Raw genomic sequence first — 14,799 nt, 5'->3', positions numbered from 1 at the left:
TCTCAAATAGCTTTAGGGCCATGCCCGAGGCTCACTGTCTTTTTCTATTTGCCTCAGTAGTATCCATGGCATGATCCTTCCACTTCGCATTTCTGCTAGTCGGGACAGGGTATCAAACACTCTCCTCAAGACAAAAGTAGTGGCTCCGATGCACTCATATATGAACTTTAGAATAAAAAGGGAAAGTGATAGTAAAGAAAATTTATTTTGCTGTTTTTTAAAAGTTAGATTCTTATTTGAAATGGATAACTAAATATAAATAAGAAATTATAGAAAATAAATTATAGCAAATAAGAAAACACAGGTGAATATTTTTTTCACAAGCATAAGTGTAAGAGCAATCATAAAAGGAAAACTGACAAATTTCACGCTTTAGACAACACGGAAGAGGACGTCTCCAGGTTTTCTTTTGAAAGTCATGATGGCATCCCGTCTTGCTTGTAGTTATTGCCCAACCCGAGGAACTTAGAAGTGGGCAGGTGGGCAGATACAAAGCAATTATACCTTTCATCAAAGGGGTGGGGCTGGCTACAACTCCAGGGAAAATGAAAAATGCTTCAGTCAGCAAGAATCAAACCAAACATCACTAATCGCTTCTTGCCAAAACTTACCAAAGCTAAATTTAAAGAAGCCACCCTATTATCTAAAATGAAAGAGCTGTTTTCTCCTGTAATCTTTTTTCATAGACTGATCACTTTTTTCCTTTCTCTTTTGTAGCATCACATTAAGAACTCTAGGCAATACTCTTCTGCCGAGGCTATGCTGAAGTGCGTTGTGATTACTGTTTCCTGAAAGTCTTCCCTTTGGTTTGTATAAGATGTGGAAGGATTGAGCTCACTGAATTTTCCCACAGTCGTCATAAAACGCCAATACCGAAAATGCTCACACTTCATTAAATGTGACAGCTCCTTCCTGCCGCACAGCCCAGTGAGACCCTCCTACAACTTAAAAGGAAACATGTCCCTCCACGCAGTTGCCTAGGCTAAGATCACAGATAGGGCTCTTGGCTTTGTGGAAATTTATGTCATTCCAGAGAAGCTGACATTACTTCCATCAGTATAAAAGATGCAGCTGATTAATTTCAGGCACGCTGCTGTTTCTTTCATGCCAAATGCTAAGCATTCAATATAGCCCAACAACCCAGAGTACAAGTTAAGAGTCTGCTGGAGCCAATACACACAGTTAATTAGGAAAAAAAATCTATGCCAGACTCACCATATGATCCAACAAACCCACTCCTGGGCATATATCCAGAGGGAACTCTAATTCAAAAAGATGCATGCACCCGAATGTTCATAGCAGCACTATTTACAACAGCCAAGACATGGAAACAACCTAAATATTTGTCCATCGACAGATGACTGGATAAAGAAGCTGTGGTATATTTATACAATGGAATACTACTCAGCCATAAAAATAATAAAATAATGCCATTTGCAACAACATGGATAGACCTGAAGATCATCATTCTAAGTGAAGTAAGCCAGAAAGAGAAAAATACCATATGATATCACTTACATGTGGAATCTTAAAAAAAATGACAAAAATGAATGTATTTACAAAACAGAAAGACTCACAGACATAGAAAACAAACTTATGGTTTTTTACTGGGGGTGGGGAGGGAAGAGGGTGGGAAGGGATAAATTGGGAGTTTGAGATTTACAGATACTAACTACTGTATATAATTTAAACAAGTTTCTTGTGTATAGCACAGGCAACTGTATTCAATATTTTGCAGTAACCTTTAATGAAAAAGAATACAAGAATAAATATATGTATGTATATGTATGACTGAAACATTGTGCTGTACACCAGAAATTGACACATTGTAAACTGATTATACTTCAATAAAAAAATAATTTAAAAATCTATGCCAATTTCTCCAACATCTCCTCTTTTACCAAGGGAAATATATTTTCTTCTCTTGGCCATCACAGAGTGAGAAGGATTCCTCAAACACAACCCCCTCCTTCTTCCAACCCTCTAAGGTTCTCTCCAGTGACACACTTCTAGGAAAATGCCACTGCCCTTCAGGGTCACTAAGTCATTGCCTTTGTCTCCTCATTCCCCTGGCAACCATGTGCTGCTTCTTTCCACCAAACTGAAACCACTTACTCTAAGTTTAAAGGGCACTTAAGAATTTCTGTTGGCTAAATACAAGAGTTCTTCCAATTACAAAGGAAAAAAAATCCCCACTCAACGCCCGTCCACCAGCTGCCCAGTCTTTCCTACCTCCCCTTCACAGCTTACTTTCTTTAAAAAGTTGTTGGCTACCATTCCCTCACCTCCATTTTCATCATACCCACACCATCTTCAACCCAACTTCCAGGTCCAAGTGCAGGAAAAAACAGTTCTCACTAACGTGCCCAGTGATAAACAGTGCTCAGTCCCCACCAGGTGTGACCTCCCAGACCAGGAGCAGGAAAGATCCATTTTCTAAAGAGAGCTGCAAAAAAAAGGGGTGATATCCCCACCCCATCCTAGGATGACTAAGAGATGGAGAACTGACTGCCCCCACTAGCCACCTCCTCCACCCCATGCCGCACCCCACCCTATACACAAGCTGGGAAGGGGGCAGAGGAGGAGACTCGAGTCCTTACATTCTTGGCTTAGTGAAGAGTGCTGTCATGTCTTTGGAGGGCAGTGGGTGGGATGGGGGACAGGGGATGAAGAGATGTCATCACAGAGACCGGACATGTCTGCAAGAAGAGGAGACTGAACTCTCATTCCCCAAGTGGATAAGCAGTGGGCGTGCTGATTTGCTCTGCCCCTCCCAGAGCAAAGGAAAGGAAAACTACAGGAAGACGGCAGGGCAGGAAGAAGCCTCAGGTCTGCTTGGTTCACAGAACGACTGATTGAGATGCCTAGTTAGATCACCTCACTAGTACTCACCCAAAAGGGCCCCCTACCAGGGCCAGGGGATCCCAGCACCAGTTACATTAGAGACATTTAACCCCTCCCTCTGCCTATGGAAGACACAGAGTCCAGGAGAAGGACAGGGAGGAGGGGTCCCAGAGGCAGCCCACCCCTCCTCCTCACTTCCTGTTGCTCAAAGGACACGGCTGGCAAGTGATAAGCTCAGGAAAAGCTTTAAATCCAATGTCTATTTTTCTCATGGTGGTATTCCCAGACATGCCCAAGCAAGGGGCACATGGAAGGCTTAATGATTATTTGTTGAATAAAGGAAAAGCACCTTCTTAATTGTAACTCTCCTTGTCTTTCCTGGCTCATTTCCTCATCCAGTCACTCCTACACAAATGTTTGTTGAAGGTTAATTATATATAATTTAATTATGGAAAGATGATTAAGACATGTTCCCTGCCCTCAGCAAAGTTACTAGAGAAAATAAGTACAAACTTGCATCCACCACAGAAATTCTGTGAACAACAGCATGGGAGTGATACCAAGTACTGAAGACACTACCTCAAAAAATCCAAACTATTGCCCAGATCGGTTTAGATACAGAATTCTCATGCCTGCCCTTCCCATGACCACTGGCCCTTTATCCCTCCTGCTAAACTACATTTACCACTTGATGTGTTAAGGTAGCAGTTTACATACCACCATCTGTGTGTGATATCCTGGAGAAAGCCAGGATAATCCATATTCCCTGGGTCTGGGGGAGACAAGGAGATTTCAATGCACAGCCTTGGATGGAGACTTAGAGAGAGGACAAGTTATGGATGGCCCTTCTTGGAACACCGCCATATGCAATCTGGCATAGAGGAAATGCTGCTGGTTTAGGACCAAGGTGAAGCCAGTGACGTACATTTCCCCTCAGAGAGCATCTTACCCACGAGGAGATGGTCATGCATCATGGAGAACTTAACCACCGTAACAGCTGCCCAGAAATCACATGTGATTTAAAGGATTGCTGATTAGCAGACTCCTAGAATTAACTACCATTTAGAGCCATGTATTTGCAGAAATCAAATCACTCTGCATGACTTCTGGTTTCCTTATAATCTTTAGCTCACAATCCTTCAGCAACCATTATTGCTTCCCACACATATTTTTGATGGTTATTTTTAATGACCATTTTCCACCATAATTAGAATAATAAATACACGTTCAGTATAATAAAAAAATCTAGAAAATTTAGCAAAGTTTATAGCAGGAAAAACATCACGCATATTCTTACCAACACTGTTAATATTCTGGTATATTTCCACTTAAACTCTGTTTGATTTAATAGCTATTTGGAATTAATGTGCCCCATAAGCCAACTCTGGTAAAAAATCACCAATATACTAGGATATAAACTGCCATCTGTAATCTCTTTCAATTAGGAACAAAGTTATATCTTCAATGACTATTAAACAACCAGTTTAGTTTAAAAAGCTTAAATTCAATGGAGAGAAAATTGGTTCAGAGAGTTGTTTAATGTAGGAATGCAAGCTGGCACTCTCTGCTTTTCTATTTGCTTTTCCCAATCGTTGGACAGCTATCATTTCAGATATAAATCCCTTTAAACATAAATTCCCTTGATTGTTTAAAAGGATACACATGTGTGATTCTGGGAGGCACAAAAAGCAGTGCTGGTCGTGCTTTCTTGACAAGTTATTTACAATTGCCATTATTTATCAAGATACTTAAACATGGATTTTATTTTCATCTCAGTGTTCCGTAACAGACCTGCTATTCAATGATAGCTCAAAGAAAAGTTGTTGGCTTACCTGATTAAGAAGTCATGCAGGCCAACGTCAAAATACCTGTTTAAGGGAGACAAAGACAGGCATATCAAGGGAAGACATTTACAGCAGTGGTGGACTTGACAAAAAAATCGACAATTTACATTCAGAGCATGGTGAATACACAGATTACTCCATGACCAGTGGTTCTCAAAGTATGCCACAGCAGCGTTACCCGGGAACTTGCTGGAAATGCAACTTCTCAGGCTCCACCTCAGACACGCAAACTCAGAAAATCTGGGGATGAGGCCCAGCAATTAGATTTAACACGCACACCAGGTGATTCCGATGCAGAACTACTGCTCTCTGATAGCACACATGTCTCTCTCTCTCTAGAAACAAAGGCCACAAGAGTGAATTTCACCACTTTTCCAAAAGAGGAGTCTTTTTATAACACTCGTTTGAGTAAATGTTCATTTACTCAAAAATAAATGAAATATGGTTTTCCTTTGGGGAGAGATCATTGAGGATTTTTTACTCTTTAATGCAGGTACTAGAGACTGAACCCAGGCCCCTGTGCTTGCTAAGTACACACTCTACCACTGAGCTACACCCTCCCCACTAAGTGAAATATTTTTTTGGGGGGGTGGGAGGTAATTAGGTTTATGTATATATTTTTAAGGAAGTAACTGGGGATTGAACCCAGGACCTTGTGTGTGCTAAGCATACACCACTTGAGCTACACCCTACCCCCTGAAATATGTTTTAAAAACACAAAACTACACTGGCCAAAGGGAAGAACAGGGGTGGGGAAGGGTCAGTTCTGTTCCTCCCTCTCCTCCAGGACACAGCCCTGAACTTTCCCGCGGAGAGAACCACCCGCCCCATCTGAGACGGCTCTAGCAGGGACGGGAGAAAGCCGTTCCATGTGCTCACTGGTGAGCCTGTCATGGTGCCTGGGCCTCACACCAGGCATCCAATAAACCCTGGGCAGCGGTGGACCCTTTCAGGCACACCTCTCCCAACGCCACCAGACTGGCTTAGTCCATTGGAACGGCACTGCCCCGGTTTCCCTAATGAGCACGCTCGTTCCCCCTAAACCTCCAACCGCTCAGCCCGTGTCCGTCTCCCACCTTTGGGTCCAGCTGTGAGTGGCCTGAGTCATCATGCTGCTGCCCACCAGGTATAATCGCCACTGCTAACACCCCGATGGCGGTGGTTACGTACCTGGCGTCCCAGCCAGCTATCTGCCCAGAGAAAGCCTGGGTTCATCCTGCGCTACAGGCAATGAGCAATGCACACAGAAATGCACCCGAGTGGGGTTTGACTGCCCAGGCCCTGACTGTCCCTAGCTTCCAGGTCCACCCTACCCCGTCTCTGGAACATCTCAGCACATCCAGCACCTCACACCCTGTACCCCGACATACAGCAGGTGATTACTGACATCACAAGGATTCCTTGTGGCATACCTTTAAATGACAAGATTCTTTTATGTACTCGGGCATCTGTTTACAGATTACAGACACGGGGGAGGTGAGAATAGAGACACGGAGCCAAAATATGAGGGACCTCATTTACTGTATCACTTACTTGAAATAATGATAAAATTCAGGGAAAATCAAATTCAAGATACATAAATTCCATTTACTCCTAAGCCTTCTGAACAGAGCTCTGGAGGAGATACACTTGCAGGGATAGCTGATTTGTTTCAGCTGGTTTTACATGGATCCAGATGAGGTCAATTCCTATCGTATTTAACGCAGATTAAAAAAAAAACAAAACAAAAAGCAGAAACAGAAATGATCCCTCCTCTCAACCAAAACCAAGGCTACATTGCTCAGCCAGAAAAGTAAATCTTCAAACGACAGATAGCAATTGTTAAGTCCGCCAGAACTGCAGTATGGGAGGCAGAAGTATGTATGAAGTAAAACAAAGATTTCTGCTTCCGTCACTCACACAAACCTGTTCAGTCTTTTCAGTTATATAACAGCTACAGAAAGCATCAGACTCTGTTGCAGGAATCAGAGGCTGAATGGATGTGGAAGGAGTCACAGAGACCTTAGGTATAGAGGTGGGGGAGGGGAAGAAGCCCCCACCACCCCCGAAGGAGTCATGAAAATCCTAATTACAGAAATTATTATTTGAGTATTTAGAAGGTGGCAACTACTATGTTTGGTACTCACCGACACGCGCAGTTACCGTAGGTGTTGGCATCCCTGTTTATCGGTGAAGGAACAACACTCCAGAGGCTAAGTAACTGGCACAGAGCTCACAGACAGCAGAGGACAAAGCTGGGAGTCAAACTGAGCCCTGAAGCTGTGAAATACGTGCTCTTCCCCCTAAAAGCACGGCTCTCGCCGCCTCTCATTATTACTCATTGAAAGTGGCTGTTGATTTTCAATAAATGAGCCCTTTCCGCCCCCACCTGATTTCTGCTTCTCCAGACCTGGCTGCCCGGCTCCAGGCGAGCCCACGTGCTGCGCTCCCTTTAAGCACACCTGCTCTGCAGGCAGCATCTCCCGCCTCAGGTCTTAGTCAGCCCGGCTCTGGAAAGTTCTGTGAATTCTCTGGGCTTTAGCCTCCCGTTTGGGAAAACGGAGAGGTTGTGAGAATTAAGTGATAAAATACAGATACAGGGCTTAGCACAGCGCTTGATACACCATGAGGACTCAGTAAATAGTAACCTCCTTCCCTCCGATTTTTAAGAGTTGTTTTAATGGGAGCCCCATTCCCAGTAACTCAGTGGGAGCAGCAAGCCGCCTTAAAAAAAAGGGTAGAAGTTGTCTTCCAATGCAGCCCAGAAAGAGAGGCCACTCAATCCAGGGCCCTGGCAGAGCCAGAGCACTGGAGAAAAGGTCAGCACGGCTGGAAAATCTGAGGGACGGGCACAGAGCTCAAGAAACGGGCAGAAAAGCAGGAAGAGCATTTGTTCCGTGGGGTCCTCACCAAGAGCCTTGGGGCTGAGTGAGAGTGGGCTGGGTGGGGCGGGGCAGGGAGCCTCCTCCCACCACCCCCACCCGGAACTCGCACCTTATTTGGATATACTGGTACATACCAGTACATACCAGTGCATGTCCAGCTTCACCAGTAACTATGGTCTCCTATGAAATTTAGGGTCTAAATGTACAGAAGTGAAGGATTGTGAAAACATGCTGTGTTTCAGACTATTTCTTCTCATGCCTGTGTGATTGGCTGAGAATGGAATTAGGGGCTGGGACAAGTGGGGGACCTTAAGGATCCTTGTGACAGGTAAGCTGATTAAGAATGCAGGAACCAGAGCCTGCCACCAAGCAGATTCTCAATCATTATCTTTTGAGTAAATTAACATGTGGATCACATGCTGTCATGAGTGCCTGCCTAGGCACTCGGCACAGTAGACTGCAGGCAGAAGATGCTCAAAAGTAATTATTTAATATATCACTCTTATGTGTAAATACATTAAATAAACACCCACAGGGAGAAATGGGCCTTCTCTTCTGAAATAAGATAGCTATCAAACTACAGCACAATTATTCTTATCACTGTTGAAGAAAGTAACCTCTCATGGCTACCAGCTCACAATAGGCCAAGGTTTCCTTCTGAGAAGACATAAGAAGCAGTGGTCCTGTGCATACTATTCTTGCTTCCTTCCGGAAAATAAAAACAGGAAATCTTCTACACATTATTTTATATAAAATAGATAAACAACAAGGACCTACTGTATAGCACAGGGAACTATACTCAATCTCTTGTAATAACATATAATGGAAAAGAATCTGAAAAAAATATATATGCACGGATATGCATAACTGAATTGCTTTGCTGTACACCTGAAACTAACACTATAAATCAACTACACTTCAATAAAAGACAAAATATTTTAAAAGTAGGAAATCTGTGTGCATACGTGATATGAACATTTTTGTTGTCCAAGCATCAACTGATATGCAACAGCTTGATATACAAAAAGGAACTTTTGAACCCTTATTACCTCCCTCCCTTCCGAAAAAAAAAGTCCTTAATCAATCAATGAATCAGAAAAAAATCCCGGGGAACTTTGAAGAAAAAAAAGGAACTTTTGAACAAGCTGCAATATCCTAATAAGGCAGTGAATTTCCCACCCCGAGTTCAAGCATGGGTTAAGAGGGTGTTTAGAGGAGACTGGAGCGACAGCCAGAAAACCGGAATGGATGAACTTAAGGCTCCACCTGGCCTCAGGCTTCCGACTCCCTGCTTCAGCCACTTTCAGGAAGCGTCTCTAAGTATGAACGCTCACTTCCCGGGCAGCAGCTCTCGTCTGATAACCATCAGCAAATTAGTAGACTGTGCCTGGGCTAATGCTTCCGTGGCAGCCCTGATGGTTTATTCATTATGATTCTGACTGCTGTTCCTGTTGAGCTTCAGAGTGTATCCCAGTTAGGCTCCCAGCACCTGCCAGAGGGGTCCTGCACTTAGGTTTACTCCTGGAGCACACAGCATCCGCTTCGGACAGAGAAGGGGTCAGGCCCACTGCTGGCAGTCTTAAGTGGGTAGGCCAGGGGACCCAGGTCAAAGTTCACAATAACTTGCATGTGTATGAGGTAAGAAGTAAATGTACGCATGCGCTAGTAGCATGCGGCAGCATTATGAACAACACGCATGCGCAAACAGCATGAGTCAGCATTATGAACAACACGCATGCCCGGGCGTTATAAAAGGAGAAGTGCGAACACCCGCACGCGCCATCTGCTTGTACCGTAGTAAGGTGCTGTTATGCTCCATGTCGGCCCCACGCGCCTTCTTCCAGTCGGGCAGCGCACCTCCTTGAATCCCTCTTCGGCCTCCTGTGGCTGACACCCACACAGCATGTCGGCGGCAGAACTCGTTCCAGAACCCACAGTTGGTTCCAGGATTTGCTCTGCTCTGCCAGGCTGCCTGCCTTTCAGGGTCCTGGTCCTTCCTTCCAGGCTGATCTTCTTTAGACTTAGGGACTAAAGAAGAAAGGAACGGTGCACCAGAAGCTACAAATGCCACCTAACCAGTGAGGTATGTTTTAGAACCACCGTGGTATGGCCATCTAGCCTGACACACGCAGGGCAGTGTCTCTGTGAAGTACCATATTCACCCTCAGTCTTTGCCTCGGCTTCTTCAGTTTACAACCCTCACAGCTTTTCATCTCCAGACTTGTCCATCCCATGAGTGGGCTGCCAAGGTCTAGCTCACACTCCTACCTGGAAGTCTGAAGACTGACTTGAAGGGTTGGAGGTAAAAACTGAATCAAATCACTACGAGAATAAAGTTCGTAACTAGACTCGAGAAGCCCTGATTAGTTCTGACTGGGCTACCTAACAATTTCAAAGTGGAGGAGAGACTTTTAAGTTTATCTGCTGTAACCTCCTCACTTGACAGAGTAAAGACATAGATAATAAGGAAGATGAAACAGTTTGAAGCACAACTAGGGGCAGAGCTGAGGCTAATGGTCAGGTCCCCTAGACCCCAGTTCTTTATTCAAAATGTCACAATGCTGCCCTCCTGTTGGTCTCAATCAGAGTCTTTATTTTCCGAGAACGTACAGGACACAATACTTGGAAGGGGCTTCCTGATGACATCACGTAACAACTGGCATCAAGTCATGCCATCTTTATCTCCACCTGGAAAAGTCACATAAACAGAGTCTGCAGGATACCATTCCCTCACTTTCTTATGTTTTTCCAACACCTGGTTCTGTCTAAATCTTACCTGCATAGAGATTTGAGATTCAGAGCATGCACAGTCGGGGATAAAAAGTGATGCCGGGGTAAAGGGGAAGAGTGAAAGTGAATTTAGGCCAGTAAGACTCCAGGTGCCAGACCAGAGCCAAGTGAAGAGAGAATGTGATGGAGAGGAAGCAGGGACAGTGGGTGTAAGTAACTCGCATGTGTTGTTTATACACGTACATGGTTCTGAAGTTGGAGTGGAGAGGGTAGCAGCTTCAGCAGGATAAGACAAATGAGGTGGTTTTTTGTTTATCTAGGGGGAAAGTTTCCACTGTGACAGGTGATGAGTGCAGAAGCCAGGAGATTTAGCAGAGGGAGGACTTTTAACCGAGTATGAGACAAAGCCATCGGTTGAGAGAAAAATGGTTAAGAGTGATGTGCTAGACATTCGCTGCTTTTCTCCGCTCACCTGTGTGTTTGAGGGGAGGCCTGACATCCTTCTGGGGACTAACAGCTCACCCACCGTGTCCAGTTCTAGCGAGACAATCAGTCCCTGCTCCTGCCTCCCCCAGGAGCATAGGAAAGACACCCAGGCTGCAATGAGATTCTTGTTCTCAGGATTATATTTCAGGATAAAGATAGACAGGAAGACAAAAACAAAAAAAAAAAAAAAAAAAAAACTGAGGCTGACTCACCCCAGATGTCGCACCTGGATATATCCATAACACTTTTCTCATGTGGCCACAACAAATTCTGTTAAAGAAGCAATTCTCTGCTTCTTTGTTCTGTTCTATTCTTGATGCACAAGCCCTCGTCCATTAAAATAATGACAAATGTCTCTTTAGAGCTCTACATGTACAAAGCACTGTCATAACATTTCTTAACAAACTGTAAGGAAAGTAGGGCTTGTATATTTTGCCATTTGCCAGCTAGAGAAGCCAACACAGGGTGCCTAACAGGGCCTGGTCCACAGGCTCAGTAAATATGTGAATGAATGAATAAATGCATGAATGAAGGTTAAATGGCTAGCCAGCAGTTACATAGTTAATAACTGACCCAACTTCAACTTGAACTCAGATTTCCTCATTAAAAACTCAGAGCAATTAAAGTAACATATATTAAAATAATGCCATTTGCAGCAACATGGAAGGACCTGGAGATTGTCATTCTAAGTGAAGTAAGCCAGAAAGAGAAAGAAAAATACCATATGATATCACTTATACGTGGAATCCTAAAAAAAAAGATACAAATGAACTTATTTACAAAACAAACAGGCTCACAGACATAGAAAAGAAACTTACAGTTATCAGGATGGGGGAAGTGGTGACAAGGGATAAATTGGGAGTTCGAGATTTGCAGATATAATGACTATATGTAAAATAGATAAACAACAAGTTTATACTGTAGAGCACAGGGAACTATATTCAATATCTCATAGTAACCTATAATGAAAAAGAACATGAAAATGAATATATGTGTATATATGTATGACTGAACTATTATGCTGTACACCAGAAATTGACACATTGTAAACTGACTATATACTTCAATAAAAACATTTAAAAATTTAAAAAATAAAAAAATTTAAGTAACATATATTATAAGTCAAATGAGATGCTTATCGAAAATTGTGTTTGTAATTTCTGGACTAGGACAGATTTTTGTTTGTTGTTCTTAAGAATAATACACTGGCTTTGGGAGCCTGAAATGTAGTAATAGCAGATATTAATTGCTAAGGTGGCACTATGGAAGAGGGGTCCCCTCACATCAATAAAATTAAAGCACCTACTGATGGGACGGACAGGGTCTTGTAAAAAAAAAAAAATCAAACCAAACCTCACCCCCCAAAACAAACACAGTGTCCAGCAGCTCATGAAAAGAGTATTGACATCACAACAGCAGGAGAGGCATGCAGCAAGGGCTTCCCAGAGGAGGTGATGCTCTTGCTGGGTTTTGTAGGAAAAGTAGAAGCTGGCCAGCTTGGGGAGGGAAGTACTTGCCAGGTGGCATGTCAATTCCATGGGACTTAGGCTCCTCCCTGGAAGCCAGCTTACTAGGACCCCAAAGAACAGCACGCTGGGTTGGAATCTAAAGTGTTACTGACTGGGAGGGGAACTGGCCCCAGAGCCATGGGAGATAGTGATAGATGAACCCTTCTTTCTTCCAGGCAGCACTTGCAGTGATGATGCCCAGAAGGCAACCAAAAACAGCAAGATAGAGGGAGAGAAATCATATCTCTGATGGAACTGCTGATACGGTCTCGCTGATCCTTATGCCCAGGTTGCCTTTGACAACCCGACTACTGAATTATCTCCAAGCAGAGAATGAGAACATCTGACTTTCACCTTTTATTCCCCCCTCAGGAAAGATTATATAGTGATATGAGCCTCGGCTTCTGTTTATAAAGTAAACTGGGCCCAAGATACTCAGCATTTCGGGAACCGCAATAAAGTAGGTCAGGTCTCAAAAGGCTGGGACTGAGAACTGGGTAATTAAACAAGTCAATACTTAGCCCCAAAATGCCACCGTGTTACAAGAATTTAACACAGAGCAAATGTTAACACAATCTTAAAAGCTGAAAAAAGTTTTCTCAGTCCATGTATATTTACAATCAGTCATCTGATTAAAATCTCATTCCACTGTACAGCATGTCTCTTGTGGGCACCACATTACAGTGAGTGATTACTCATGATATGTGCTTGATGAAGCTGTTCATTATGGCTTGAAAAACTGCACCACATGATCGTTTCAATGATCTGGTTTCACCCCTCAGAATAGTCGGAACATTTGGTTCTGCCACCATTAGTAACCTAAGGCCAACAGGTTTGAAAAGACAGAAATGAGACTCAAGTGTGCCCAACTGGGGTGAGGTGCACTAGTTCGTCTTCTTTTTTATACTGAAACTAAAGATCCATTACCATAATTAGAATTCAAAAAAATGGTCATTACATCCAAAAATGATACTTGATAATCAATTTTTAAAATAAATTTGATGTTAGTGTCATTCTCACTAATTTCTTTTTTCCATAAATACAACTGATTGATTTATTTAACATTTTTGTTGAATTATAGTCATTTTACAATGTTGTGTCAATTTCCAGTGTAGAGCACAATTTTTCAGTCACACATGAACATACATATATTCATTGTCACATTCTTTTTCACTGTGAGCTACCACAAGATCTTGTATATATTTCCCTGTGCTATGCAGTATAATCTTGTTTATCTATTCTTCATATGCCTGTCAGTATCTACAAATTTTGAAATCCCAGTCTGTCCCTTCCCACCCCCCTGTCCCCTTGGCAACCACAAGTTTTTATTCTATGTCTATGAGTCTGTTTATTTTGTATTTATGTTCTTTTTTTTTTTTTTTTTAGATTCCTTTCCCTCTTCAGTTTTATTTTCATACTAATTATATATGGGAGCCTTGATAAGAATGTCCTATTGGTATTTATTCACTACTAAGACATAAGCAGAGTTCTAGGGTTTTAAAACAATGGGTCCCCAAATCTTTGCACCCTCTCCTATGCTCACTAATTCTAGCAAAATTTCTTAATCTCTCCTTAGGCATCTCTTTCACCTAGAGGGTTCCAGCTAATCAAAGTGAATGTGATCATTTTTCCTTCTGTAACTTTCTAGCAAATTCTCCCTCATTGAAATTCAGAAGAAGAAAAAAATTAAAGTGGTTATACAGCAACAATCTGTCAATAAGAGAAGAACCCACACTGCAATCCAGCAGAGACAGGTGAAGGGAGTGGGGAGCGGGGACCCGAGGGGCACAGGTGAGGATGGAACTCTGTCGGGCTGTGTCATGTGCCAGGCCTGAGGCTGGGAGCAGCGTGATACAGACGGTCTCACCGGAACCAGATAGGACATTCTGCACGGGGCTGGTGAGCACAGTACAGCCAGGAAGGAAAAATCAAGGGACAGCAAGACAGAGAGCTAATACACACAAAAAGCTCGTAGCTTTTCATAAACCATCACGCAAACCTTTGCTTTTGTTTTTCATAGTTAAAATGCCAAAGCCAGGTCAGTGGGCCAAGCCTGGAGCAACTCTGCTGGCGGTCCTTCGTTCAGAGTGTGTTCTAGACGGAGAGAAAGGCATTTCATACGGCTGACCAGCGATGCTGCCTGGTCTGTGAGGGCTCTGGCCTTCAGGAATATACATACAGGTTTGAATCTCAAGAGACCTTCAAACGTCTCTGCAGTCCTCAACCTGCTCACTCAAGCCGTCAGGGGGCCACATTCATGTTATGAAAATTAAGTCCATCTCCCCCTGGAGGTTACCAAAAATGAGATGGGCTTCAAAGGGGAAAAAACTTACTTCAAGAAATAGAAATTATATTATAAATAGTCTCTAACATTCTAAAGTTCACAAATTTCAAGAACAATTAAAATTTACAACATTTAATAGAAACACTGAGAAAAAGTAGCATCTTGTGTATATTATAGCACAAACCTTCATCTTCTGAACATAAGCACATTCAAGAAAATAAAGAATTTAATTTCCTCCT

At 42.9% G+C, this 14,799-nt stretch overlaps 1 protein-coding gene across 16 annotated transcripts in view; it reads right to left on the bottom strand.

Moving 5' to 3' along the window:
* Positions 1 to 14,799, bottom strand: part of HHAT (hedgehog acyltransferase) — a 282,686-nt gene that overhangs the window by 124,802 nt on the left and 143,085 nt on the right. For 15 of the 16 annotated variants that reach the window (XR_004314459.1, XR_004314461.1, XR_004314463.1 and 12 more), the window contains one exon: positions 4,677 to 4,712. The exons of the other annotated variant lie outside the window; for it this stretch is intronic. Coding sequence is in view for 11 of the 15 variants with exons in the window: in XM_032466401.1 (XP_032322292.1) it covers positions 4,677 to 4,712 (36 nt within the window). In the remaining 4 variants the exon portion in view is untranslated. The remainder of the gene's footprint in view (positions 1 to 4,676; positions 4,713 to 14,799) is intronic. 16 annotated transcript variants of the gene reach the window in all.

This window comes from Camelus ferus, chromosome 23, assembly GCF_009834535.1.
Source record: "Camelus ferus isolate YT-003-E chromosome 23, BCGSAC_Cfer_1.0, whole genome shotgun sequence".
NCBI classification, from domain to species: Eukaryota; Metazoa; Chordata; class Mammalia; order Artiodactyla; family Camelidae; genus Camelus; species Camelus ferus.
This window is presented reverse-complemented; position numbering and strand designations above follow the sequence as displayed.